Source organism: Anomalospiza imberbis, chromosome 3 (assembly GCF_031753505.1).
Source record: "Anomalospiza imberbis isolate Cuckoo-Finch-1a 21T00152 chromosome 3, ASM3175350v1, whole genome shotgun sequence".
Lineage (NCBI taxonomy): Eukaryota > Metazoa > Chordata > Aves > Passeriformes > Viduidae > Anomalospiza > Anomalospiza imberbis.
Genome location: NC_089683.1, coordinates 110,504,751 through 110,529,591, shown reverse-complemented (window position 1 = coordinate 110,529,591; position 24,841 = coordinate 110,504,751). Strand labels below are relative to the sequence as shown.

Below are 24,841 nucleotides of genomic sequence, written 5' to 3'. Positions count from 1 at the left end.
TGCCACAGAATTCCTACAAGAAGGGAGGTAAAAATAGGCCCTGTATTATTCCAGACCTTTTGTCCAGCCTGTCTGTGGGAGAAATAATCCCCATTCCCTTGTGAGGCTTGAGCAGCTCCAGCCATTCCCAGCACCGCCGAACTCCCACCAAACCAGGAGACCCTGCCCTTGCAGCCTCTGTTCTGCTCCTCTTTGGATAAGTTACTCTTTGTTCTGCTCCTCTTTGGAGAAGTTACTATTCAAGAATGCTGCTGCTCCAAGGGGGAGCACCCAAAACCTGTAGATGGTCCCTGCTGAGGTTGTTAACAGGAGATTTTTAGGTGTAACCAGGTTTTTGTGATTCAGTGGCTTTCAGCTGTTGCCCCAAAGGTGTGCTGTATGTCCTTGCTTGAAGCATGGAAAAGACACAGACAGAAAGACATAGAGTTAAAAAAAATATCTTGTTTTAATTTAATTTTATATTTTATTTTGTTCCAGCATTGAACCATGTGGAGTTGAACAATGTGTGTGTGAGTATAGCATGGGCAGGGAGAACCCTGTTTCTTAAACTAAACTAAACTAAAATGAAATGTGGATTTTTACACCTTTTTGAACAATTGGGAAGGATTTCAGAAGAAGGCAGTCACAAGTTTCTGCACCCCATGTTGAAGCCCTGGGGTATCACAGACCGGTGCCACAGGGATATTTTTTAATGATGCACTTGGAAACCTTTTACCTGTTGGGTGCTATTAAACTGGTTAATGCTTCACGTCCCGCCCGGCCGATGCCCGAGCGCGGATTGCTTGAACTCGGCTGCTCCCCAGCCCGCAGGGATCATTGGAAGGCGAAGAGGGAGTGGGAGCGATGGTGATGAGCCTCCGCTGGTTTGGGAAATACTGCAAATGGGTGTTGGTCAGGAAACAAAGCTCCGGAGCGACCGGGAATGTGTCGGGCAGCTGCTGCACTCGCTGGACAAACATGAGCTGGAAGAGCTCAGGTGAAACCGTGCCCCGTGTGCCCCACCCAAGGGGGCCCAGAGGTGGCCTTTTACTGCTGCCAGTCACTCTCTGCCCTTTTCGGCCAAAATTCAGATTTAAAAAAGAAAAAAATGAACACAAGAATTACAACATGTAGCTATATATTATACAGGTTTTATAGACTGTGTAAATACATGTATCCGTAATATAAATGCATATAGATAAAATAGATATAAATCTTTAAGTAATAATTATATTAGATACACACACACCCCCTTGGGGATCTGTGTGTGTATCATGTCTACTTTACTGGATGCACCTGGAATTACATGTATATAATATAAATTCCTGATTTTATATTGTAGATAAAGTTGTAAATATATATTTACATAATATAGAAAAAGATATCATATGTGTATAATATAAGACATAGAAATCACATATACATATTACTACTTATATGCATATCACTACATATATATTATTACATATATACATGTTGCAATATTATGTAATGTGTATTTGTATTATGTATTGATATCATATGTAGATTATACATACTATTTATAGTATATATTACTATTAAATATATATAATTCAGAAATAAATGGCCATAAAGCAGCTGTGTTATCATTTATATTATTTGGACAACAACAACAACTAAGATTTTTCTATTCTTCCCTAGTCAGTAAATTAAAATGTTCACACCTTGGCTTTCCAGCTGCCTCCCAGCCCTATTTCCTTGGCATTTACACTGTCTTTTCCCCATAAACCCACAGATTTCCTTTATCTGCTGACCCTTCTCAGCTCAAACAAGTCAGTTCATTGGCAATAAATGAAGTGGCTGAAAAACAAAGGAGAGAGGGAAAATAAATGTCCTCAGTGGGAAATTTAGTAAGGAGAGCTAAGGAAGAAATAAATGAGTGAGGTGAAAGGGTGATGCTGGGTCTTCAGAAGGGCTTTTCCACCTCCCCTTGTCACCACCCACCTGTAAGCCAGGAATCAGCCCATCCAAAAGACAACTCTCCCAGCCAAAAACTGCCAGTGCTGAGCCAAAACTCAGCACTGGGGAGAAGGGCTGGAATAAGGCGGGGGACAAGACCAGTACTTTTGGCAGCATCTTGCACTGGTGTAAGCCTCTCAGTTGATGAGACCAAAAGAAATCATGACTACTGTAGTTATTTATTCATGAGGCATATTTAGGAGGCAGTTTATTTATGAGGCATTAAACCAGGCTTGGTGCCTCTATCCCGTTGTTCCTTTGTGATGCAGCCCCAGGCTCCTGGAAGATGCTGAACTCCCTGGCTGAGATGGTGACATCAGGCACTGGGGAAGAAAAAGGTTCTTTTTCATTTGGGGCACTTAGACCTCACTTTGGTGTTCCTGTGTCTACTTAACCCAAAATGTTGGAGCAGGTGGATGGGCTGGCAGGACAGGACGCCGCTCCCTGTGCATCCCCGGCCGGCGTTTGGGAGCGGCGGCACCGGGAGCTGCACGAGCAGCTTGCCTGTGTGCTGTGAGATAAACCTCTCCTGAGTTTAATCCAGCTCAAGAGCTTTACCAAATTCTGCTGGTTTTGGACAGATTGGTTCTGGTTACCTCCTCAGTGACACTGACTGATGCCACCAGTGCTCAGTATTGACTGTTCCCTTCCTTCCATAAAATGCAGTGAAGGAGGGAGTGTTTTCCCCTGGTTCCACTGCAGCGAGACATGTTCCTGGAATTCATTTTATTGCTGGCAGATAAAAAAGTTATCTCTGCTTACTCCCCTATAAGTCATGCCTGTAATTACCCTTTCAAGGGACAGCTGTACAAAAGTTGGCCCAGTCCTATCCAGAGAATACCTAGGTTGTGTTTGGCTTGCAGGTGTTGGATGTGGCATCATAGCAGAGCTGAGCTGTAGGGAGAGAGCAACAGGTTTAAATTAAAGCATTTTAATGAACAGTGGAAGGACAGGAGTGGGGCTGATCTCTATTATTTAAGAAAATAGCAAGCTCCCATCAGTGTCTAGAGACAAGTATCTGGATTTTGCTGAAGTTCTGGAGTGAATCCAGGACTTTTTTCCTGATGGATTCAGGGCATTCCTGATGTCAAGAAGGCAGCATGCAGTGAGCCCTGTACTGTCTGGCGGTACCAATTGAAAAGGGATGCTCCCTGTGCTTCCCAGGGCCACGGCACCTCCCCAGCACTGAACGTGGCCATAAACCTGGGTGGAAAGCCATGGGTGGAGATGATTTAACTCACGGTACACTCCACAAATCAGAAATACTTAGCAGAATCACAGAAATCAATCAGGTTGGGAAAGACCTCTGGGATCATCGAGTACAACCTATGACCGAACACACCAGGTCAGACCGTGGCACTGAGAGCCACCTCCAGTCTTCCGTGAAACACCTCCAGGGACAGGGACTCCACCACCTCCCCGGGCAGCCCCTTCCAATGTCAAACGTGACATTCCAATGTCTTTCTGTGAAGAAATTCTTACTGGCCAACCTAAACCTCCAGTGGCGCAGCTCGAGGCCATGTCCTCTCCCAGGCAGACAGCGGCAGGACGGGAAGAGGCCGAGTCCCACCGGGCTACAGCCTCCACCAGGGAGCTGTGGGGCGAGAAGGCCGCCCCGAGCCCCCTTTTCAGCGGGTGCAGCACGGCCGGCCGCCGCTCCCGGGAGCCGTGGCCCGGACGCTCCGCCGGCCCCGCGTCCCCCGGGTCCCCGCTCCCAGGAGCCGTGGCCCGGACGCTCCGCCGGCCCCGCTTCCCCCGGGTCCCCGCTCCCAGGAGCCGTGGCCCGGACGCTCCGCCGGCCCCGCGTCCCCCGGGTCCCCGCTCCCGGGAGCCGTGGCCCGGACGCTCCGCCGGCCCCGCGTCCCCCGGGTCCCCGCTCCCAGGAGCCGTGGCCCGGACGCTCCGCCGGCCCCGCGTCCCCCGGGTCCCCGCTCCCAGGAGCCGTGGCCCGGACGCTCCGCCGGCCCCGCTTCCCGCGGCCGCCGCTCGGGGCCGGGGGGCGGCTCCCGGGCCCCGCCCACTTCCGGCGACGGCGGCGGCGGCGGCGGCGCGCGCGAGGGGCCCGCCGGGACGGGCGCGGGCCCCGCCCCCGCCGCGGGGGGAGGGTGTGGGCGGGGGCGCGCGCGGCACGCGGGTCCCGCCCCCCGCCCGCGGTGCCGCAGGACGAGGTGGGTTCGGCGCGGCCGCCGCCGGCACCGCCCGGCCCGGGCGGGGGGGCCCCGAGGCGCGGCCCGGCGCGGCCCGGCGCGGCCCGGCCCGGCCCCGGGGCGAAGGTGGGGCGGGGCGGGGCCGCCCCCGGCCTGGCGGCCGCGCGGGGCAGGCGGAGCGCGGGGCGGCCGCGCCGGCCCGGCCCGACCCGGCCCGGCCTGTCCCGTCCCATCGCGTCCCGGAGCGGGGAGGAGCCGCGCCGGGAGCTCCCCGGGGAGGCGGGCGGCCCGGCCCGGCGGGGAGGGGAGGGGAGGGGAGGGTCGGGGGTGGCGAAACCCGGGGCGCGGCGGGTCCGCCTCTTCCATTGATGAAATTTAAATTGCTCGGGGTTCGCCGCCCGCCCGCCGGCCCGGGAGGGACTGCTCGGCGGAGGGGCAGCGCGGCGGGCGGGCGGGAGCTCCCAGCGAGGCCGGGGTCGCCGCCTCTCCCGCCGCAGCCTCCGCAGGGGCGGCAGCCGCGCTCCGGCCCTTCGCTGCCCGCCGCGGGGCGGAACCCCCCGAGCGAGGCGCTCCGTGTTTGCCCAAGTGCTTGTTTGTTTATTAAAGCGCGAAAATGTCGGCGCTCCTGACAGGTAAGCTGACGCGCCTTGTTTTTCTCGGCCCCTCCGCCGTGCCTCCGGGGGCTGCGCTGTGTTTTGGGTCCGCGCTCCCAGTGGCTCGGGGGCAGCCGCCGGGCTGCGATGTGCCCGGGCTGCCCCGGAGCCCTGTCCGTGATCCGGCGGCAAGGCCGGCCCGGCCCGGCCCGGCTCGGCTCGGTTCGGTTCGGCTGTGCGGGCGCACGGCGGGGCTGCACCCGGGGCTGTGCGCGGCCAGGGGCTGGGGGCTCCTGCGGGACCTCGCCAGCGCAAATCTCCCCTGTCCGCTAAGCCGTCTGGTAAAGTTGTAGGAGGATGGATGCCGAGGTTGAATGTCTTCCCCCCTTTTTTTTTTTCTCTCTTTTTTCTTTCTTTTCCTTTTATTTCCCCGAGGCTTGAGTATGTTTTGGCGTTTTTTGATCCCGGTAGGCTCCGGCGCTCTCCTTTACTCCTCTCCGCATGTGTGAGCGTTTGTGTGTACGTGGTCTGAGTTTTGGTTTCCCTGTGAAACAGGGAACCAGCCCGCAAGAGGTCATTTTGGGAAGAAAGATTACTTTGGTGCATTGCCGTTGCAGTTTTCTTTCCCTGTTTTCCTATAGTCCTCGTGGTGCGGGTGTGCTTTTTTTTGTAATGAAATACGTGCCTATAGGGTTCCTTAATATAAATCCTCGCAGGCCTGTCAACAAATGTAATGCTGCCTGCAGAAGGAACACGAGTAGGTTGTTTGCTCTACAAACTTGGGTGTTGCAGGCAGCTGAGGGCCTTGGCAGGCTCGGGAAATCACTGTCCATCGCACAGTGGATGTCCAGGGCTGGACAATGCTGGCTGTTCGAAGGCATCACCTGTCTACAAATGCCCTGTGACACCTGGGCAGAAAGCCGGCAGCTGGAGGAGGAAGGTGTTGCCAGCAGGTTGCTCAACCGACCACGCTGAAAGTTATCAAGATAAGCCCTTGTGAAGTTGATTAGGAAAATAGATTGCTGTTTGTTCTTTTTAAATGGAATTGGCTTATCTCAGACTACTGCTGAAGGTAGCCATCTTGCAGAGAAGTGCTGTTATTTCTGAAACAGAAAGCTGTAGAAACCTGTGTAATGATCATAATTGGTTTTTAAAATATCGCCAGAGATTTGACAATCCTGAGAGCCTTAAAAAAAACCCAAAACCATCCACTGTTTAGATACTCTTTTGTCAGGCCAATAGTACTAAAACATGTTGTCGGGTCAAGTGATATTTTTAGCATGAGGATCATCTGCTAAACTGGGAAATTCAGCTGTGTCTGACTGTAACACCTAAATTCTTGGTGTGTGCAGCTGGCAGGAGCAGCTTCCTAGGTTGCAAATTTCTGAGTTAGCTCAGGCTAATGTGCTCATCTGTCAAGAAGAGTCAGGGCATAAAGGTTTCACTTCACGTATGCTTCAGTTCAGCATGTGTTGGCAAATTTTGCCTCTAGTAGTAGGAAAATGTTTTGTAGAGGCTGAGTGGGTATGTTCAGTTCTAAAATTCAAAGTAGTATTAGTTAGCATTGCGCGTTATAGTGTGGGTATTTAAAGAGACAGACTTTTATCTCTGCCAGAGATAAAAATTGCCTTGAACTTTAAGCGGAATCATTGGAAGTTAAGGCATTCACTCTGTACCCTGAGCACAGAGTTCAAGGGTAGAGCATTTAAAGTTTAGCTGAGTGTTGTAACTTACTGGCCACCCTTCTTGGTTTTTGTGTTTCTCTGGCTCCAGGGAGACCTAAATAATTTTCTGCTGTAGGTCTTTCTGTATGCTTGCTTGGATTGCAAAAGTAGTCACAATTCCTAACCCTCAGCCCAAGAGATTCCCTACTTTTTCATGAGAGAAGTTCTTGCTTGACTTGTCCCACAACTCCCTCCCGTGCTGCCTCCTTGTACACATAGTACCAAGGCAGTGAAGCTCTTTTCTGAGTGGATTAATGAAGAAACTAATCCATCTTAACGTTTTCTCTGCTTTTAACGTAGAATGAGAGGAAGGACAGCAGAAAGGAAATAATGTGCAAGCCCTTCAGTAAGAGGTGACCACTGTTCTGTTCTTGTGCAGTTTTCCTGAGGAGATCTGCCCCTTGTATTGTTTCTGGTTGTGTACAAAGTCCTCCTTTCTATTAGCTTGCTCTGATATACCGTGATTTGTTTTTTTCACACGGCAGTTATAAAATTAGGCATCATAAACCTGCCAATACTCATCTGTGTGCTGTAGCTCGTGCTGTGAGGGCAGGGGCCAGGTTAGCAGTCAGAGCAGAGCACAAAAGCCTGCTAGAAATAACAGTGGGTGGGGGCAGGAGGGTTGGAGTGAAATTCTCCATGCATCAAACAGCAGCATGAACTTGACTGAAGTGCCACGCTGTCTTTGCTGCTTGGGGGAACACTTTCTACCAAAGGCATTAACGTGAGATATCCTGTGTGGTCATTCCTGCACTGCCCAGTGTTCTCCCAAGTCTCAGCTATTTAGTCATGCTCTTCTGGTCTGTGCTCATTTCCTGTGTGGGCAGGTCCCCCAAGAGTCTTCCACTACCTTATCCCTCCCTTTCTTACGTCTGATGAGTGTTCAAGAGCGCTGGTTTCATAAAAGTGGGCTTAGGCTGAAATATGAGCCAGTGGTTGCGAAATAGCTTGGAAGAGACATTTCTTTTTAACATAATTTGGGATTTTATTTTTTGGCCATGTGTATCCTTGGAAATCTCTTCCTGTGATTATCCAGCACCCCAGCCTCTCATCTGATTTTTAGAGGCACAGTAACTACTTTTCATTATGGCCTTAGGAAGTTTTAGTTGCCTGCAGGGAAGAACTGCTTTCAGATATGCAGTTGCACTGGCCTTTCAACTTCCTTGTAGCGGCTGGGTGAAAAGGGAAATCACTCTTCACCCAGGCTGTTAAATTCAGCTGTGGTTTGTGTTGGAGGACTGCAGTTGTCTTTCTGCCAGCTGTAGGCTGAGATGTGTGAATACCAGCTCCTTCCCAAAATCTCTGAGGGCAGCAGGAACAACTAGAGCCACGTTCACTCACATTGTGCACCACTACTGCTTTGGGGAGCCTTTAAAGAGTGCAGCCCAAGTCCTGGTGGGTATTTCCAAGATAAATGCTCAAAGCTCTGCCTCACAGTGGCATGTTAAGAGCAGAACGCTTGCTGTTTCTCTTGGCTCTTAGTTACACTATTGACATTCTTACCTATGCAGAATAGATACTTTTCTTGTGCCAGGCAAGCACGTGTTTTTATGGACTCCGGCCACATCCTTCCTCTCTCTTTCCCTGTAATAATAACAATTGGACTAACAGCACTAGCAATGCTCTGCCTGAGCAGCTGTGTCCCGACACACTGGGTGTGGATGAGGCTGAGGGGTCGCAGTAGTTGATAAATGTTAAATGCAAAGCCTAAATATCCCCCACTGCTGGTGAAGTGTACGGCGCTGGCAGCTTTGGCAGGCTGGGGTTTGGTAAGCGCTGTCCCATCCAGCTGCTGCTCTGCGTGCCTGATGCCTGGTATTGGAAAAAGCCACAGGTCTGCTTTGCTTTCCTGTGAGGATGTGGGTGATCAAATGTGTTTAGTATTTGCTCGTTGAGTTTGTGAAGAACCTAGAATATTACAGAAAATGAAAAGACCCCTAAACGAGGACGTTGTCATATATTTACTTTTATGATGCCTTTTTATCTCTGTTTGTTTGTGGTGTTGCTTAGTCTCTAAGTGCTTATTTCTGGTCCACACAAGTCTTTTTGGCTAATATGAGCAGAACAAGCTTTTTCTCCTTGCATGGCAGCCCCATGAGGGGAGGCTGGCTGTGCCTCCCTCAGCCCCAGCGTGTCCCACGGCACGACTGAAGGTCTCTGCTGAGATTTGGGTTGGCAGAGTTCCTTACGAGGTGTGTTGCATCATGCTGGGAGGTTCAGATGTTTTACAGGTCGGCCAGAAATGAGAAATGGCCACTGTTGTTGTTGTTGTAGCAGAAGTGGTGTATTATAACATGTTGCAGGGAGGATTAGAAGCATGAAAGCATCTCCTGGCAGTTGTTTCGGTGTGCATCACCCCAAAGGGCAGGAATAAAAGGAATACTTGTAGCAGCTTGGTATTAAGCATGAAGCTGGTACAGATCTCCTTGTTTTTCTGTAGGAAAAAGTGCTTCCTGGTGGAGAGCTGTCTGTGTTTTTACACATTTGACCCAGAAAGATACACCTAACAGGCTTCCAACTCTTACCTGTTTTTACTACTAAATGAAGCATTTGATTTAAAAAAGGACCTATTGTTCAGTGCACTGTTCATCTTGAGCTGGTGTTTTCCCGTGTTGCACCACACATACTATGTGCACTGCAGCACTTGTCTGTCTTTTTTTTTTTTTTTTTTTTTTTTTTTCTCCCTCCCCTACCTGCAAAACAGTGCAGTCAGGAAAATGGCTTCTGTGGGCTTCAAAGCAAGGATTAGATACTGTCACTGAGGCTGAGGCTGTGGAATACTTTGCTTAGAAAAATAAAATAAAATCAAAATTGCATTAAAATGAACCATCTTTAGCTTTCTTAGACATTCTCAATAGAAGAGCCTTTTAATGCATGTTCTCAATAAGTAGACTTTAAATGCAGGTTCCTCTTCTAACAATGTTTTCTGTCAGTGTTGCTCTGTTCACTTGTAAAGTTTCCTCCCATTCCTTTTTTGCACTAGTATTCAGGGTGTTTCTAAAATCCGGCTATATTTGGCAATACATCACTCTCTGTGTTACAGGGGAGTGATCACTCAAGGGATTTGGCAGAAATTAAATTAACTGAGGTCTTTAGAGAGCATACTCAGAATGTCTTTTGAGAATACACCAGCTTCCAATGCTTTCTATTGGAAAATAAAGTCATGCTCTCTCCCAGTTCTTCCTGCAGGGTAAACTTTATAGAATATTTGTGTATTTACTCTTTTTCACATTTCTGGAGTTTATCACTCTCAAAAACAAAACAAATGCTGAAGTGATAGACAGCCCAATTTTCTAGGTTGCTTAGTAACTGAAATGCATGCTGTAGTGTGAAAATACTCATGACAAAGTAAGGGAATGTTTACTGGAACAAACAGAAGATCCTGTGAAAGTGCACTGTGTAAATAATGAAAGCTTACATTTTTATTTGCTTGTGGAACAGAGGGATACCTTCAATCACAGTATTCTGCATAACTTTTCAGTAAGAAAATTCTTCTTTTTCACACTTATACTAGATAAAGTGTGTTGATGTGGTAGGATGTGACTTCTCTAGTAAAAGAGTGCAGTGCTGCAGATTTTTTGATACTTCTTGAGATGGACTGTTGGTCCTTTGGGGTACTTTTGAGTTTTGAAAGAAGGGTCATTATTCTTTGGGCCCAATTTAAGATCTGTTCCCCAAGTAACTAGGAACAAAAACTTTAGATTCCTGGAATGCTAGCACAGTGCTAAAACAAGACTGGATTTTATGAGTTTGTCAGTCTTTTTAAAGAAAACTGAAGGGTATTTGTAGTCTAAATAAGCTAGTTGGGGTTTTTCGTTGTTGTTTGTTTGTTTGTTTTTTTTAATTTTCTTTTGTTTTTATTCAAGATTTGAGCAAAGCAATGTCTCAAGCTGGCTCCTCACAGTTTCAGGAAGTCATTCGGCAGGAGCTGGAGTATTCAATGAAAGTAGAACTCGATAAGATCCTTGCGACCGCACACTCAAATGAGATAGAGGTAAGGAACACGGAGTGGATGCTGCTCAGAGCATGAGAAATGGGATCCAGGACATTGAGGCAAGTCTCAGAAAGGAGAAAAATCACAGATTTCCAGGTCCTTGTTTTTAGGATGTGTTCTGATCCTGTGTGGAAGAGTAGCCAGGATACAATGTCAGCAGGAGACTTTCCGTTCCCTCTAGACTGGGTGACAGAGTTATTAAGTGTTTAATCATCTTTACTTATTAAAGGTTCTGTGTAATCTTCAGTGGATTACAGAAAGGGAGGGTAAAGCTGTTATCTTAAATGTTGGGCCAAATTGTAATGGTTATGATTTTGACAAAAGACTTGTGTAGGTTTCCGAGTTGGTTTTGTACTCAGAATTTTAGTGAAAATGAGTTTTTGGTAACTTCTGGAATTTTACCAAGTTTAGCATGTCTCCTTCAGTGCTAATGAAATTATTCTCGTGAATAGACTGCACATCAATTTGTAGAAATGCTTCTGTGATTGAGTAGGTGTGCATTGAATACCAGCATTAACTAATGCATTTCTTCTTTGTAGCACACTAAAAAGGACCTGGAAGGATTTAAGAAGCTATTTCATAGATTCCTACAAGAAAAGGGACCATCTGTGGACTGGGGGAAGATTCAGAGACCTCCAGAAGATTCTGTAAGTTGTGATTAAGTGACAGTTTGTAAGGAAAATAAAACTGATAATTGCTACTTAAAGCAAATTATGTATTCTCCCATCAAATGGGTCTACCATGGTTCTATAAAACCATGTAGGACAACACTTCGGGTTCTAACTGAGAAATAATTATTTGTTGACATATGTTGTATGTCTTCCTGAACATCAGGTTCTGCTTACCATATGTGTCAAGTTCTTTGGTATTATTTTGTTAGCTGCTCTGGGAGCAGGGGAACAAAATGGGACAGATGCCACCTCACCATTTGGTGCCTTCTCTGGAGTAAACCTGTGTTAGAGGGGGAGTAGGGAGGACCCTTGTTCCCATTTCCCTCCTGCCTGTAGAAGAGGGTTGCACATCTCAGATGAGACTGTTTCCAACAATCCTTTGTGTTTAATAATTTGAAAGGGACATATGGCAAGTGGGCTGGGTAATAGATCTCATTTAGCAACTTCTGTAACCTGCAGCAGCTCAGCAAAAGTGAGGGATCTGAAACAAGGAGTTGACTGTAGGGGGTTTTGGAGCCTGATTTTCTAATGTTGTCTATGTTGTTGTAACTTATAACCTGTAATTTGAGCTGCTGCTGAAAAAGCACTATGTATTTTCTCAGCACTGTTTAGTACTGAAATAAATACTTCCTATTAAACCTAACCTCATTTTACTGATTCATCAGTGGCCTTAGGCTGTCCTTTGACTCTTGTGTAACGAATGGTGTAGTTGTGCTACAAACTCTTGCTTTTCCCAGCCTAGTGATCTTGGCATATTGCAGGAGTTCTGTGTGCTCCCAGGCCTGTGGCTTCTCTGAGGCTCTCTGTGTGCCTCAATCGAGGCTCTGTTCCCCATGAAAGGCAGGCTGTCCAGTTACTTCCAGAACAGATGCAGGGCTGCTCTATAAAGCGTTGAAGAATGATGCTGTTTTAGAGCAAGTCTAGGGTTTTTCCAAGGTTGAGTGTTTTCTTTTAACTTCAAAAACACGTGATGTCTCTCTTTTCTGTACTGTAACAGTGAATGAAGTGTTGCTTTGGAGAGAGAAGTCTGCCCTCAATGAAGAGGCCAGGGTGGGAAATTGGACTTCTAGATAAGATGACTTAGAAGGAAGGCTGAAGAAAAGGGGATTTCTTTCAGTGTAGGGGGGCTGAGACTCTGGGGGGCAATAGGTCTTTTAAATATGTAAGAAGGTAGTTAGGACAATCAAAGGAATAAACTGTTCCCTGTGCCAAGAGAAGGGATTAAATTACAGAAGTTTGATGCGAGTGAATGGCTGCTTTGTGGACAGGAAGAGCTGTTGTCTATTTTTCAAGTTTTGCACACCTTCAGTGGAAGAACTTGCAAGTTCTGTAAAGGTCTGAAAGTACCCAGGTAGGACATCTGGTGCAGATGTCAAACTTGTGGTAAGGCTCTGAAATAGACTGGGGGCATGTTCCCAGGCATGGCAAGCTGCTAAAAAAGAACTAACTTAAGGTCACAGAGGGCTGAGTGGAGAAGGGCAGAATTAGAAAGAGTATCTCTCTTATTTCCTTATGGCCTGTACTGCTCATTCTCAAATGTGTCCCTGTGCTATGTAGCAACTTTTGATGAGAGAGAGAAAGGTAAGAATTCTGCAAAATCAGTGACCTGCAAAATCAGGATACCTGTGGTCTGATGAGATGCATGCATGATGGGAAATGAAATTTTGCTTCCTAGCATGAGCTCTAAATCATGCTTGTGTCACAGAAGAGAGCTAGGGCAAAATATCTGCAAACAAACTTCCTTCTATGCCTTCTTCACTTCATAGTAAATACCCCTTTCTTTAGGGATACTTGGATTTCCTGATCTGACAGGACGTGGGTTTGAGTGCTTATGAAAAGCGAGAGCAGAGTTAAATTTCCTTATTTTTTTTCTTTTCTCCTTTCTGCTGACCATAAGGTTTCTATCTCTCCCTGCTGTATCCACTCCCTCCTTTTTAATGCATCAGTCATGTCAGGGACATACTATGGACGATGAAAAGGGTTTCTCATAAGACACATTCCAAGGGATCTCCTCCCAAATTGCTCTTTACTGAGGAGTATGACTTATGGAATTATTAAGTAAAAGTTGATTTCATAAAGACCAGGATTTCAGACTTGCTGGTCTAGCTAGCATGGGTAAGAGCAGTATGAGCTTTCAGAAGGGGTAAAGAGGAATAACTTTTGAAAGACTGCAGTATTGAGTTCTTTGGGACAGGTATCCATCTGTGATATCCATTTTGAGTGCTTCTTTTCAGTTCCAATTGAGTTTTCTTTTCCTAGCTATATAAAACCTCCGAGCAGAGCATATTCTCCTTCTGCTCTTGTTAGAACAGCACAGGGGTTGGTGTATAGAAAAAGTGTTTGCTGGCAATCTTGCAAGTCATTTATAATTGCAAGTGATTTATAATTGCCTGTGGGGATGACCTTGTTTTATGAGGTGGTGGGATGCTTGGCTGCTTGGAGAATTTCACACTGCAAGGATCATGGCCTAGAAAGTACCAAATTCTTTGCAGTGTGAATTGATTTGCCTGTGATTGTTTTGGAGAATTGCTTTGCTCCTGGGAATTCTGGCAAGTCTAATCTTCAGCTGATCCCTAGTAGAGCAAAAGGCACATGTTGGGGTATCTATGTGCCTCTGTGTGTATAAACACACAGACATACGTGTGTATCTGTAAACAGGCACACAGAAAATCTCCCAAAGTGTGGGTTTGTTGCTTTTTTATTTATTTAGCAGCTTTAAAAAGTTCATGAATAGTTTATTGGATTTATGGGCTTTGTCTTTTAGGTGGGGAAGAGTGTTTCAGGCTTTTGCCCAGTGCCAAGGGACAGTGCTGTGCAGAAGCAGAATTTCTGATGAGACTTCTGTAGGCCATCTAGTGTGTTATCTTGTATATGTTCTCTGAATGTAGCTTCTGCTTCTTCCTGAAGACAAATAAAGTCTCCTGTCAGTAAATTGAAACAGAAATTATTGCTTTGTAGTATTCCTGGTTTTCTCTGCAATGGGAGATTTCATCCCTGACCACGTTTTCAGTGTAACAACTTATACTGATGACAGTAACAGAAGACTGAACCCATTTCACACTATATTGGTAAACCTCTGCCTTGTTTTTTCCTTCCAGATGCTTTGCTTTCAAATGTCCAAAGGCTTACAGTGATAGCTCGCATAGTTAGGACCCATTACTGTTACAGTCTCCAGAGAAGAAAGTACACTGAGAGTGCCAGTTAACAGGGAGAGGAGGTAAAGAATGTGGACATGGCAAGTGTAACTTAATCCCCTCCATGTAGATTACAGCCAGCTGTTTGTTTGAATTGGAAGCAATAGCAAAGTCCTGCTGGGAGGCCTCTGAGAGAACTGCAGTGATCAAGTTAACCTCAGAACAGCAATGCAGAACCTCATCTGGGATGTAAAGAGAGCATCCAAAGCAATGTGAGTGTGAAAGGAGCTTGTCTATTAGAGCCTTTTGTTTTTTTCTTCCCCAGAGGTTGGATTCTTGTCTGCAGCTCAGGTTGTCACCTCAATGAGTTATATCAAGAAGGAAAAGAATTAATGTTATGCCCTTACTCAAAAGCTAAATATCTTCTTAATCTTCAACTTTGGAAACAGGTTTTAAGGGTTCATAGAATCGTGGAATGGTTTGGAAGGGATCTTAAAAATTGTCTTGTTCCACCCCCCTGCCCTGCCCAGGGACACCAGATTGCTCCAAGCCCTATTCAACTTGGCCTTGAACACCTCCAGGGATGGGGCAGCCACAGCTAATATTTTCCTCTGCTTTACCACCCTCAGAGTAAAGAACTTCTTCCTATGCTCTGATCTAAATCTCTCCTCTTGCAGTTGGGAACTATTCCCCTTCTCCTATCTGTATCAGCCTGTGTCAGAAATCTCTTTTCCTCTCTAAGCCCCCTCTAGGTGCTGGAAGGTCTCCCAAAGCCTCTTCTCCAGGCTGACCATCCCCAGCTCTCCTCACCCTGACCTCACAGGAGGGTTGTTCTCTCTCCCATCACCTTTGTGGCTCTCCTCTGCACTGCTCTAACAGGTCCACAGATTTCCTGTGCCGAGGACTCCAGACCTGGGTGCAGCACTGCAGGTGGGGTCTCACGAGGGCAGAGACCTTTCCATGTGGTGCTATTTCTAGAACTGTCCCTTGGTGCTGAGTAAATGTTTCCTCTAACTGTAAGTAGATATTAACTAATAGGGGCGTCCTCCTTTCCGGTCGGCCCACGATGACAGCCCTGATGCTCATTTTGTCTGTCTCTGACAAACTCTTGCAAGCCTCCTTTCAGTAGGAGTAGGCTGCTGGAATCTGTTAGTCAAACTCCCAACATTGCCTCATCCAGGCTGTTCCAAGAAATCGCTTCTGTGACATTGGCTGCAAAACAAAAGAAGCTGCATTTGTCATCTCAGAGCAGTCCCAAAGCAGGGCTGCCAGACGTGTGTCAAGTGAGCAGCACTGCAGCCATGCATCTGTAAGGCATGTCATTCCTGCCCCTGGTTTTTCCTGAAGAATTTCCCCATCAGCACGCACTTGTCAAGCACCCAGTTCCAAACCCTTAGAGCAAGAATTGATTTTTATTGCTGTGAAGCACTTCTCCAGTTGTGTATAGGCTTGTAGGTGATGAGGTATTTGTGCTATTAGTGCCTGCACATGGCTGGCACTGCTGGATTGATGGCACTGGCATCCAGCAGTCCTGGTGCTGCAGCGTTCCTGCTGGAACTTGACTTTTTGACATTTGTTATTCTCTGAATTAAAGACCCTTCAAGATCCAGGGCTTTATTGCCAAGTTGATGTTTCCAATGCCTGTGCCAGAAGAAACTGAAACATTTAGTGAGGCTGAGTCATAAATTTTGTGTTGTAACTGGTGAAACATCCGGTGAGCTGAGTCCTTGATGGAACTGTCACCTTCTTCAGGACTTCTGCTCTGAACATTCTGCAAAAGCTGGTTTCAGGCATGATAGTGAAAGCATCAAAAGGTAGTTGGCACTTTAGCAAAAGCAAATGATTTTTGAGGCAGTCTGGCCCCAAACTGAGTGTCAGACTTTCTGCTTTTTGTGAGTGATGCAAAAAGAACATAGTGAGACTTGAAAGTTGAGATAATTTTTTTGGATGCCAGACAGTGTCAGAACATCATGGATGTGACTCACATCCCACCCAGCTAAAGCTCGAGATGAGATGTTTTTAATCCATGTACAGGTCTAATGCAGGGTGTAACTGACCTTGGAGTGGATGGGAAGCAGTAAATCTGAGTGTAAGTCTCTGTGGGTCCTGCTGGTAGCAGGATGTTCATTGAGCTTCCTGATGTACCTCCAAGACACGAAACCCAGGATTTATCATCTCATTGTTAATGAGAAGAATTAACAATGATTAACAAGAATTTCAGGGTGTTTCGGCCTGGACATAATCTCTGTTGTTGACAAAGCACAGCAAGAATCCACTTTTTGTGCACTTCTGTTCCTGAAAAGTTCTTGGCAGTTTGGAAGGAAGCTCCTGCCTGTGTCCTCATGAAATGACAGTGATTCTGGTGCTGCTTTCTGTCCCAGCCACGAGACCTCCACGTGGAGTTATCTTATCTTGCAATGCATCCTATAAGCTTTCCAGATCCCATGGGCAGAATTTCCCTCCTGTGAGGGATCTGCCCTGGTTGCTGCCCACGGTGTCCCGGAATGCTGGAATTGCACAAGCCATCCTCTGTACCCCCACGTATCCCAGTAAGAAATATGACTCTTGTTCCAGGGCAGGGTGAATTTCCATTTGAACCCCAGCCCTTGCCCAAAGCAAACACCGCTCTGAAAGCTACTCTGTATGTATTTGGTTTTGGAAACCAGCTGTGGATCTTACACACCCCTTATCAGAATTAAAATAATGTTCTAGCAGCTAGAATGCTACAGCACTGGAACACCAGGGCTTTTCTTCAAAAGAAAATCTTTAGAAAGGCAGGCTAAAGAAGAATTGTATTGATTCTGGTCTAACAGTTTTGGCATGATTCTTAGTGTGGCATTGTTACCATTATTTCTTTGACTTAGGTGCTTTGAGTTAGGGGACAGCAGTACCTCATGGGAGGCATACTGTCATTATGAGCCTGAATTTGCTCTCCATCACGGCCCCAAATGTAACCCAGACTCTGTTCTTAAACCTGTAGGAAACAGCTGTCAGTGAGGTAGCAGATTTCCTGTAAGGTCTATTATGAGCTGGATGAACACATTGTGAAAAGTGCAGAGTAAGAACTAGGAACTCTCTTCCACTCTGTTAAAGAACCAACATTTTCCCAAGAATGTTGCCTTTGACAACCTCAGAGTGCAAAAAAAAAACCCCAAAAAACCAAAACAATCAATGAGTTTAAGCTGCTTAGGGAAGGAAAGTTCTATGCCTTGCATGTAGAGCCTGGTTCTTAAATTGTGGCCTGACTGAAGGGGGAGAGGGGCCATCCTCTGGGGCAGTGAGTTAGATGGTCCCCAAGGAATCCCCCTGCCCTTCTGCGGGGCAGGATCAGGGTTGTGACAAGTGGCCTGACTTCTCCTCATCTGCATGAAGCTAATGGTGCCTGGTGTCACAAAGTCTGTAGAACCTCTTGAGAAAAGAGGTTATTATAGTAACAAACCAGGTTTTTTGTATCATAACAAAACAGTTATTGTAGACTCACTTTGCAGATGTTCTTTAGTGTTATAAGGCATGTGAATAAATGTGGGGTTTATCACCAGACTGTAAGTTTTGAAAGTTTTTAGGAGGAAGCAATTTAGCAATTTCTTTCTGAATATCTGACTGCTGGGTTTTTGGTTTTTGGGTTTTTTTTTTGTTCATTTGTTTTCCCAGATCCAGCCCTATGAGAAGATCAAGGCCAGAGGCCTGCCTGATAACATTGCTTCTGTCTTGAACAAGCTGGTGGTGGTGAAGCTCAATGGTGGCTTGGGCACAAGCATGGGCTGCAAAGGCCCCAAGAGCCTCATCGGGGTGCGGAACGAGAACACCTTCCTGGACCTGACAGTGCAGCAGATCGAGGTAATGTCTGAGGAGCTTTGGAGGAGGCAACACACACTGAGCTGCTCCTGCATGGCTTGTTGAGAGGGATCAAGTGGAGGCTTGCCAAAAGAAAGAGGAGAGGGAGACGAGGTCTGGTCACGGTGCTGGGGGGAAGCAGAGAATTCCCTTGGGAAGAGCGGACACGAAAGGGGCGGTGCAGTCAGCGACTGAACTCTGTGCCCCCACGTGTGTTAGCACAAGTGTGATCCAGCCTGTGCACACCAGCCTGGACAGGGGGAGCGTGTCCAGGAACACAAGCAGTCACACTGTAGAGCTTGTCTGGCCTGGGTAACTCCTGGGCTTGTTTCTGACTCCTCCTGCTGCAAGTTTATCTTTCAAAAAAGGGTTTTTTTATGAGCAGTAGAACAAAGCTTTTCACAGAAGCTCCAAGTTCCTTCATGCATTTAAACTCTTGCACTGGAAGAAATTGTTGGCATTTTTCTCTGAAGAAAGAAGAGCAAAAGAAAATAACAGCTGCTGGTGTTGGGAGAGGACATTTCAGCTTATGCTTTTAATGCTGAATGTTCCTCTTACAGCAGATAATGAAGACAGTCATTTGAGTAGGAGATGGGGTGTGCCTGGTTTCTGGAGTGCCCACAGTTTTTGCCTCGGTGTGATGTTGTTTGGAGTGGCTCTCCCATGTGTGTTAGATGGTTCTATGGCAAACTCCAATTTACATCCAACTGATGCAGCCCTTTCTCCAAAACATCACTGTGGAGCTCTCTGCCCCCACCAAAGTGTAATGGCCCCAAATGCTCCAGCAGAGGAGGGTGAGCTGATACACAAAGCTTGACATTCACTCAAGGGTCTTTCTCTTTTGCCCCTGCACCTTCTGTTTTCAGTGGAACTGTTACAATCTCCGATTTTTTTTGGCCTTTGTTGTGCACGTGGAAATGCTCTTATGTATTTCAACTCCATGCTATAGATTCCCAAATAATTAACATGGTGACAGTTCATTTATTATATGCTCTTGATACAATTGTCCATCTCTGTCTGCTAAGAAAATGTGGAAGTGCTTCCTGTGCAGACAGTGTGGAAATGTCACCTTGACAGACTGCAACAATTTGATGGAAAACATGCATTTTGTAATCAACAGTAGCTAAAATTAAAGTGATCCTTTTGTGGCATTGTGGTTTCAAATTTTAGACCTCAATGCAGGTTTAAAAACAAAGATTCACTAATTAAAAATACATTAATTAGTGTGAGTCTTATCTTTACAACTAACAAGGATTTATTTTCCTTTACCTGATGGATTATTCTTTTTGTAGCATAAGTGCATCTCTTTTTTTTTTTTTTTCCTCATGCATTCATTATTTCCAGTCTGTTTCACCTAATTTCTTTCTCCCAAAATCTCAGGTGTCAGGAGTTAAAGCTAGTAATACATGCTGAATTTACCATTTATTTCCCATCTCAGCATTTAAACAAATCCTACAACACCGATGTTCCTCTGGTTCTCATGAATTCCTTCAACACAGACGATGACACAAAGAAAATCCTGCAGAAATACAGTCACAGCCGTGTGAAGATATATACTTTTAATCAGAGCAGGTATCAAAAGACTTCTCCAGTTGGGTAGAAGGAAACACCTTGTTTCTCTGTAGTCCACATGGGGTGGGTTTGGGTTTGAGGTGCTGGGGTAGCAGTGGTGTCTTCTGTACCTGTGTCCAGTCTCTTCTGGGCCTTGTGCAGAGACTGAAACACCAGGGGGCTGGGCAGAGTCAAGGGCAATGTATTAAAATTGGGGAGAGTGGGGCGTGTGGGCCCCAGTTTCTAAGGAATGTACAAAGAGTGGTGTACTGGCTGCTGGCCCCTTGATTCCTGAATTTGCTGTTAGTATCCTTGGGCTCTGGAGGGAGACAGACCATGGCTCCTTATGAAGAACAAACTCTAATCCAGGTGGCTGTTGGGGTCAGACGGGTGTCTGATATGCTCTGGACCTGCCTGGCAGAGGAAAGTTGGTTTGCAGTGTGGCCTGAGAACTGTGCCTTTACATCCTTGAGTGGATAGATTGCATTCTGTAGCTTCTTAGTGACAGCTCAGAATTCCTGTTCAGCGAACTCAGGAAAAGCATGCCTCCAGAAGCCCATGGAGCTGCACCTTAACTGTAATATTTTTATTTCATGCTAGTCTGACACTGGTGAGGATGTAACAAGACCCATTGTCCTCACAGGTATCCCAGAATTAACAAGGAAACTCTGCTGCCAATAGCCAAGGATGTCTCTTACTCAGGAGAGAACACGGAGTGCTGGTACCCTCCAGGCCATGGAGACATCTACGCCAGCTTCTACAACTCTGGGCTGCTGGACAACCTCATTGCAGAGGGGAAGGAATATATTTTTGTGTCCAATATAGATAATTTGGGTGCCACTGTGGACCTTTACATTCTTAACCACCTCATGAACCCACCCAATGGAAAACGCTGTGAATTTGTCATGGAAGTCACAAACAAAACCCGGGCGGATGTGAAGGTAAAGGGAGGATGGGTGAGAGTCTGAGAGTGTCGGTGGCCATCTCCAGCCTCCTCTGAATCCACGGATTCAGGCATACACCCAGTCTCCTCACAGCTATTTTAGGCACCATTTAACACATCAGCTCAGATCTAATTTGAGATGCACAAAATCAGCAAGTTTAGGAAGTTCTAATTCACGGAACAGATTTGATCTGTGTTCTGGGCAGCAGCAGATGAGGACAGTCTGGGCTGGCCTGGAAGCACAAGGGATTTGTGCAGGGTGCAGGTCACAACCTCTGCACCTTCTCCAAACTGTCACCTACACTGGGGGCAGAAGCTTGAAGGTGGAAGCCTGAAAACAGCACTGAGGGCTAGGATGCAGCAGTTGTGTCTCACAGGAAACTGCCTGAGCCACTTCCCAGCCCTGCATTGCACAGCTCTGTGTGGCACAGCTGCCCACCTGCTCCTGCCCCAGCCCCTGGCTTTGTACAGAGTCCAGGAGTGACATTTCTCAGAGGTTTATGACATGTATGAAATACTTTTAGCCTGCAGTAATTTGTCCTGCTACAGTGCTCTGCCTCTCTTCTTTCGTATGTGAGAATGAGGATTTGGATTTTCCCTGTATTCATTAGGGAAGCTCTGACTTAGCCCAATAAAAGCACAGCAATGGCACTGTAAGAATACTTAGATTTAATTTAGCTTTTGCTCCATCATCTAATAAAGTACTGCTGAGGGTGATTTTTGACAACAGCAACATTTACAAAATATTCCAAACAACCTTCATTAAAGGAATTAACTGTCTTGGAGCTGAAATACGATCACTGGACAGTCCTGACTGTACTTTAAACATGCTCTATAATTAGTAACCTGGTAGCTGGTTACTAAAAACAAGAAATGTGTTTTCTCTGGGGTTCAGCTTCAAATGCCCACAGACCAGTGCATCTGCCTGTGTTGAGGGGAGGATTTCTCTGGCTTCTCATGAACAGGACTTAAACCCTCTCACTTGCCCCTTGCAGGGTGGCACGCTGACGCAGTACGAGAACAAGCTGAGGCTGGTGGAGATAGCTCAGGTCCCTAAAGCACATGTGGATGAATTCAAGTCTGTGTCGAAATTCAAAATATTCAACACCAACAATTTGTGGATTGCTCTGTCTGCAATTAAAAGGCTGCAAGAGAAAAATGCCATTGACATGGAGATCATTGTTAACCCAAAGGTAATCAGCTGGCAAAGGTTTAGAGGATGCTGTCCCAAACAAACTTTTAGTTTCTGGGTGGGTAACAGGCACAGCGGTCACAGAGCCAGACCGGGGGTGAGGGCGGTGCTCTGGCTGATGCTGGGCTCCAGTTCTGAGTGCCAGGACCTGCTCCATGTCTTCACCCGAGTTTTCTCTTCCAGACTCTGGATGGAGGCTTGAATGTTATCCAGCTGGAGACCGCAGTTGGTGCTGCTATCAAGAGTTTTGAGAACTCTCTGGGGATAAACGTACCTCGTAGTCGTTTCCTGCCTGTGAAGACCACCTCGGATCTCTTGCTCGTGATGTCCAATCTGTACAGCCTTAACGCGGGGTCTCTAACGATGAGCGAGAAGCGCGAATTCCCAACAGTGCCTCTTGTCAAACTGGGAAGCTCCTTCACAAAGGTAAACACCTGGTGAACACCTCTTTGAGAAGAGATACAGCTCATAGCAATAACTGAGGGAAAAGTGAGGTTGGCTTTATCCACCTCTGCACACCTGGGCCTTCCCTTTTGCTCTTTGTGAAGGCTGTGAGAATACAGATATTTGCTGTGGATGTTGGGTGCTTCTGCAGCCCTCAGGGGAGGTGAGCTGGCTGTGTGTGCTCCCCAGGGCTCGCCCAGAGCTGGTGGGCAGCCCCCCTACTGTTCCTCACACTTGTTTCTGAAAGAAATCACAAAGTAGCAACTTTTGTATTGATGCAGATGTAGGTTATAGGAAGGTTCCTGAAGAGTGATCAAGAGGCTCCTCCCACGCTTGTCTTAATCCACAGATGGCTTTAAAATGGTCTCTTTTATTTTCTCTTTCCAAAAGGTTCAAGATTACCTGCGGAGGTTTGAAAGTATTCCAGATATGCTGGAGCTGGATCATCTCACGGTTTCAGGTGATGTTACATTTGGGAAGAATGTTTCATTAAAGGTGAGTGTGCAGTGGGGATGCTGCCGCAATAAACATGACTGATCTCTGCTCCTTGGCAATTGATCCTGAGGCAGTCCCTGTACACAGAGTCCATAGGAGCACTCCTGGGAATTGGGCAACTGGCCCAAAGATGGCAGAGGCCATGGCTGGACAGTGACCCTTGTGATGGAGTGCAGAATGTGGGTGCCAGAGCTGCTGCTCCGTGCAGGCCCAGGTTTATTTATGAACCTTGAAAGCACCACAGCCCTCACATCTCTGTTCAAGCAGTACTGCCACCTCTGTCCTTTGGCTCAGTCCCACCTCCCTGCCTAGGCTGGCCTTACCACCCCTTTTCAGGCCCTTTTGCATCGCTTTGGGGTTCTCGATTTATTAGTAAATGGTGGAGCTGAGCAAGTTAAGTTTCTCTCAAATTCTTCCTTAGCATCTTGCCAGTCCTGGCAGCACCTGCAGTTCCCTAGGGCAGTTTGGCAGCTGCCAGGGGTGGAAGGTGGTGCTGCATCACCTGGGACAAGCTCAGGCTGTAGGCTCTGAGCTGTCCCTCTGTCCCCACATTTGCTGTTCAGCTGGAACAGGAGCCTTCCTGGGACACACCCAGGAGTGGGGGTAACATTTTTCCACTTCAAAGCAAGTAGACAAGACAAGAGCCCTTAGAGCAACCATGTCTTCAACTAACTTACCAGTTCTGCTTGTAGGCCAATAGGATCTAGCATGGGAATTACAGATGTTCCAGTAATGCTTGTTTAAAACCTTTGTTCTGGGGGAAGAAGACCCCCAAATGTGTATGCAGAAACAATACAACTAAATGCTTTCAGGCTCTGGCTGTGGTATAGCCGACACCTGACTGCTCCTCCAGACAACCTATTCCCTCCTTCCACATCAACAGGTAACAGGTTTCTGAACCCTTGTTTTCTTTTCTGTATCCCCAGGGAACAGTCATCATCATTGCAAACCACGGTGACAGGATTGACATCCCAGCTGGAGCTCTACTAGAGAACAAAATCGTATCTGGCAACCTGCGGATCCTGGACCACTGAGTCCAGGAGAGGGCACGGTCAGGGCTGGGGCTGCTGTGCCCAGCCAGCCTCGTCGTGGAAGAACCTTTTAAGCATTAGAAACCTAAGTACACAGAGGGCCTATGCTTTGTCATCTTCACAGTACCCTGCAGTATTAATTTAAAATTAATTTCTCTTGCTTATCTTTAAGCAGCCACATAAGCGCCATGGATGTGCGTAAGTAATGCTTCAGTCCTTAAAGAGATTCTGTAACTCAGTTAATATAACCTTGAAGTGCAATACTGTTTGTCTTGCGGGAAGATGGACAGATCTTCTTTGATAAGAAGTTCAGAGGCTCGCCTCGAATTCAGTAGTTTTGAATTGCTTGTAACTGCAGAAATAAAGCTGTGAAGCAATACATGTGGGACAACATGGTTGGCAACTCCTGTGACGTTTTAGGAAGGCACAGTTGAAAACCAAAAGTTTCACTACTGCTAAACAGGCTCTTAAAACCCTGTATTTCATGTGCTCACAACCTGTAGCCCTCTTCAACCCCCCCCAAACTACAAGTGGGATGTCCTATCCCAGTTGTATGTCGAGGTACTGGGGTAAGGCTGTCCATACCTCCATTTCCGTATTGTGAGAGTGGGAATCATCCGTGTTCCAAACTTGCCCAAAGAATCCAATACTTGAGAAAAATGCCTCAGTAGCCACGTGTGGTGTTTGCTTTTTCACATCCCATTTAAGACTGGATCTCCTGTTAATATCTTAATCTTCGATCTGCTCTCTTTTTTCAATAAATGGATCACGTTGACTACACCTGTGTTCATACTGTCACAGCCATGTATGTTAATTTATCTTCTCTTGAGTTTCTAAATTTGTACAGGAATCGAAATCCCTGTCCTGATCACTATTGATTTCTTAATGTTTCTCTTGTATTTACATGCAGACAACTTTATTTTATAAGCTTAGTATAACACTGGTATGTATCATTAAAGAAGTTGGTCTTTAAAAACAACTGTGATTTTAGAGCTTTATTTTGAATGACACGTGTTATGCTACCAGGTCAGCATGCCTGGCTGAGGGCACCACAGGCACACACACACACTGCAGCAGAGACCATTCCCTCAGACATGATCACCTCAGGGTTAGGCACTCGACCGGGGTC

The 24,841-nt window shown here is 46.6% G+C and overlaps 1 protein-coding gene and 1 long non-coding RNA gene across 4 annotated transcripts; one reads left to right on the top strand and one right to left on the bottom strand.

The window, feature by feature from the left end:
* Positions 1-439: 439 nt before the first annotated feature.
* On the bottom strand, positions 440-3,064 carry LOC137470000 (uncharacterized). The gene is made up of 3 exons (XR_010996864.1): positions 2,801-3,064; positions 1,665-1,800; positions 440-1,051 (listed from the first exon to the last, which is right to left on the bottom strand). It is a non-coding gene; the product is annotated as an uncharacterized lncRNA (long non-coding RNA).
* A 936-nt stretch (positions 3,065-4,000) lies between these two features.
* On the top strand, positions 4,001-24,691 carry UGP2 (UDP-glucose pyrophosphorylase 2). Of its 3 annotated transcripts, none has more exons than XM_068186399.1 (10): positions 4,001-4,127; positions 10,290-10,417; positions 10,957-11,064; positions 17,874-18,059; positions 19,495-19,628; positions 20,251-20,548; positions 21,546-21,743; positions 21,926-22,168; positions 22,577-22,681; positions 23,608-24,691. In XM_068186399.1, the coding sequence occupies exons 2-10, from the start codon at positions 10,304-10,306 to the stop codon at positions 23,713-23,715; spliced, it is 1,494 nt and encodes a 497-aa protein (XP_068042500.1). In that variant the 5' UTR covers positions 4,001-4,127; positions 10,290-10,303; the 3' UTR covers positions 23,716-24,691. The 3 variants fall into 3 exon arrangements, with proteins under 3 accessions (XP_068042500.1, XP_068042499.1, XP_068042501.1); XM_068186398.1 differs by lacking the exon at positions 4,001-4,127 and adding an exon at positions 4,489-4,738; XM_068186400.1 differs by lacking the exons at positions 4,001-4,127; positions 10,290-10,417 and adding exons at positions 14,187-14,305; positions 14,384-14,494 and having other exon boundaries at positions 10,974-11,064.
* Positions 24,692-24,841: the final 150 nt, after the last annotated feature.

Coding starts and splice junctions, on each gene's coding strand:
- UGP2 (XM_068186398.1), top strand. Junction 11,065..17,873: donor AGAGACCTCCAGAAGATTCT/GTAAGTTGTGAT, acceptor TTGTTTTCCCAG/ATCCAGCCCTATGAGAAGAT. Junction 22,682..23,607: donor GGAAGAATGTTTCATTAAAG/GTGAGTGTGCAG, acceptor CTGTATCCCCAG/GGAACAGTCATCATCATTGC.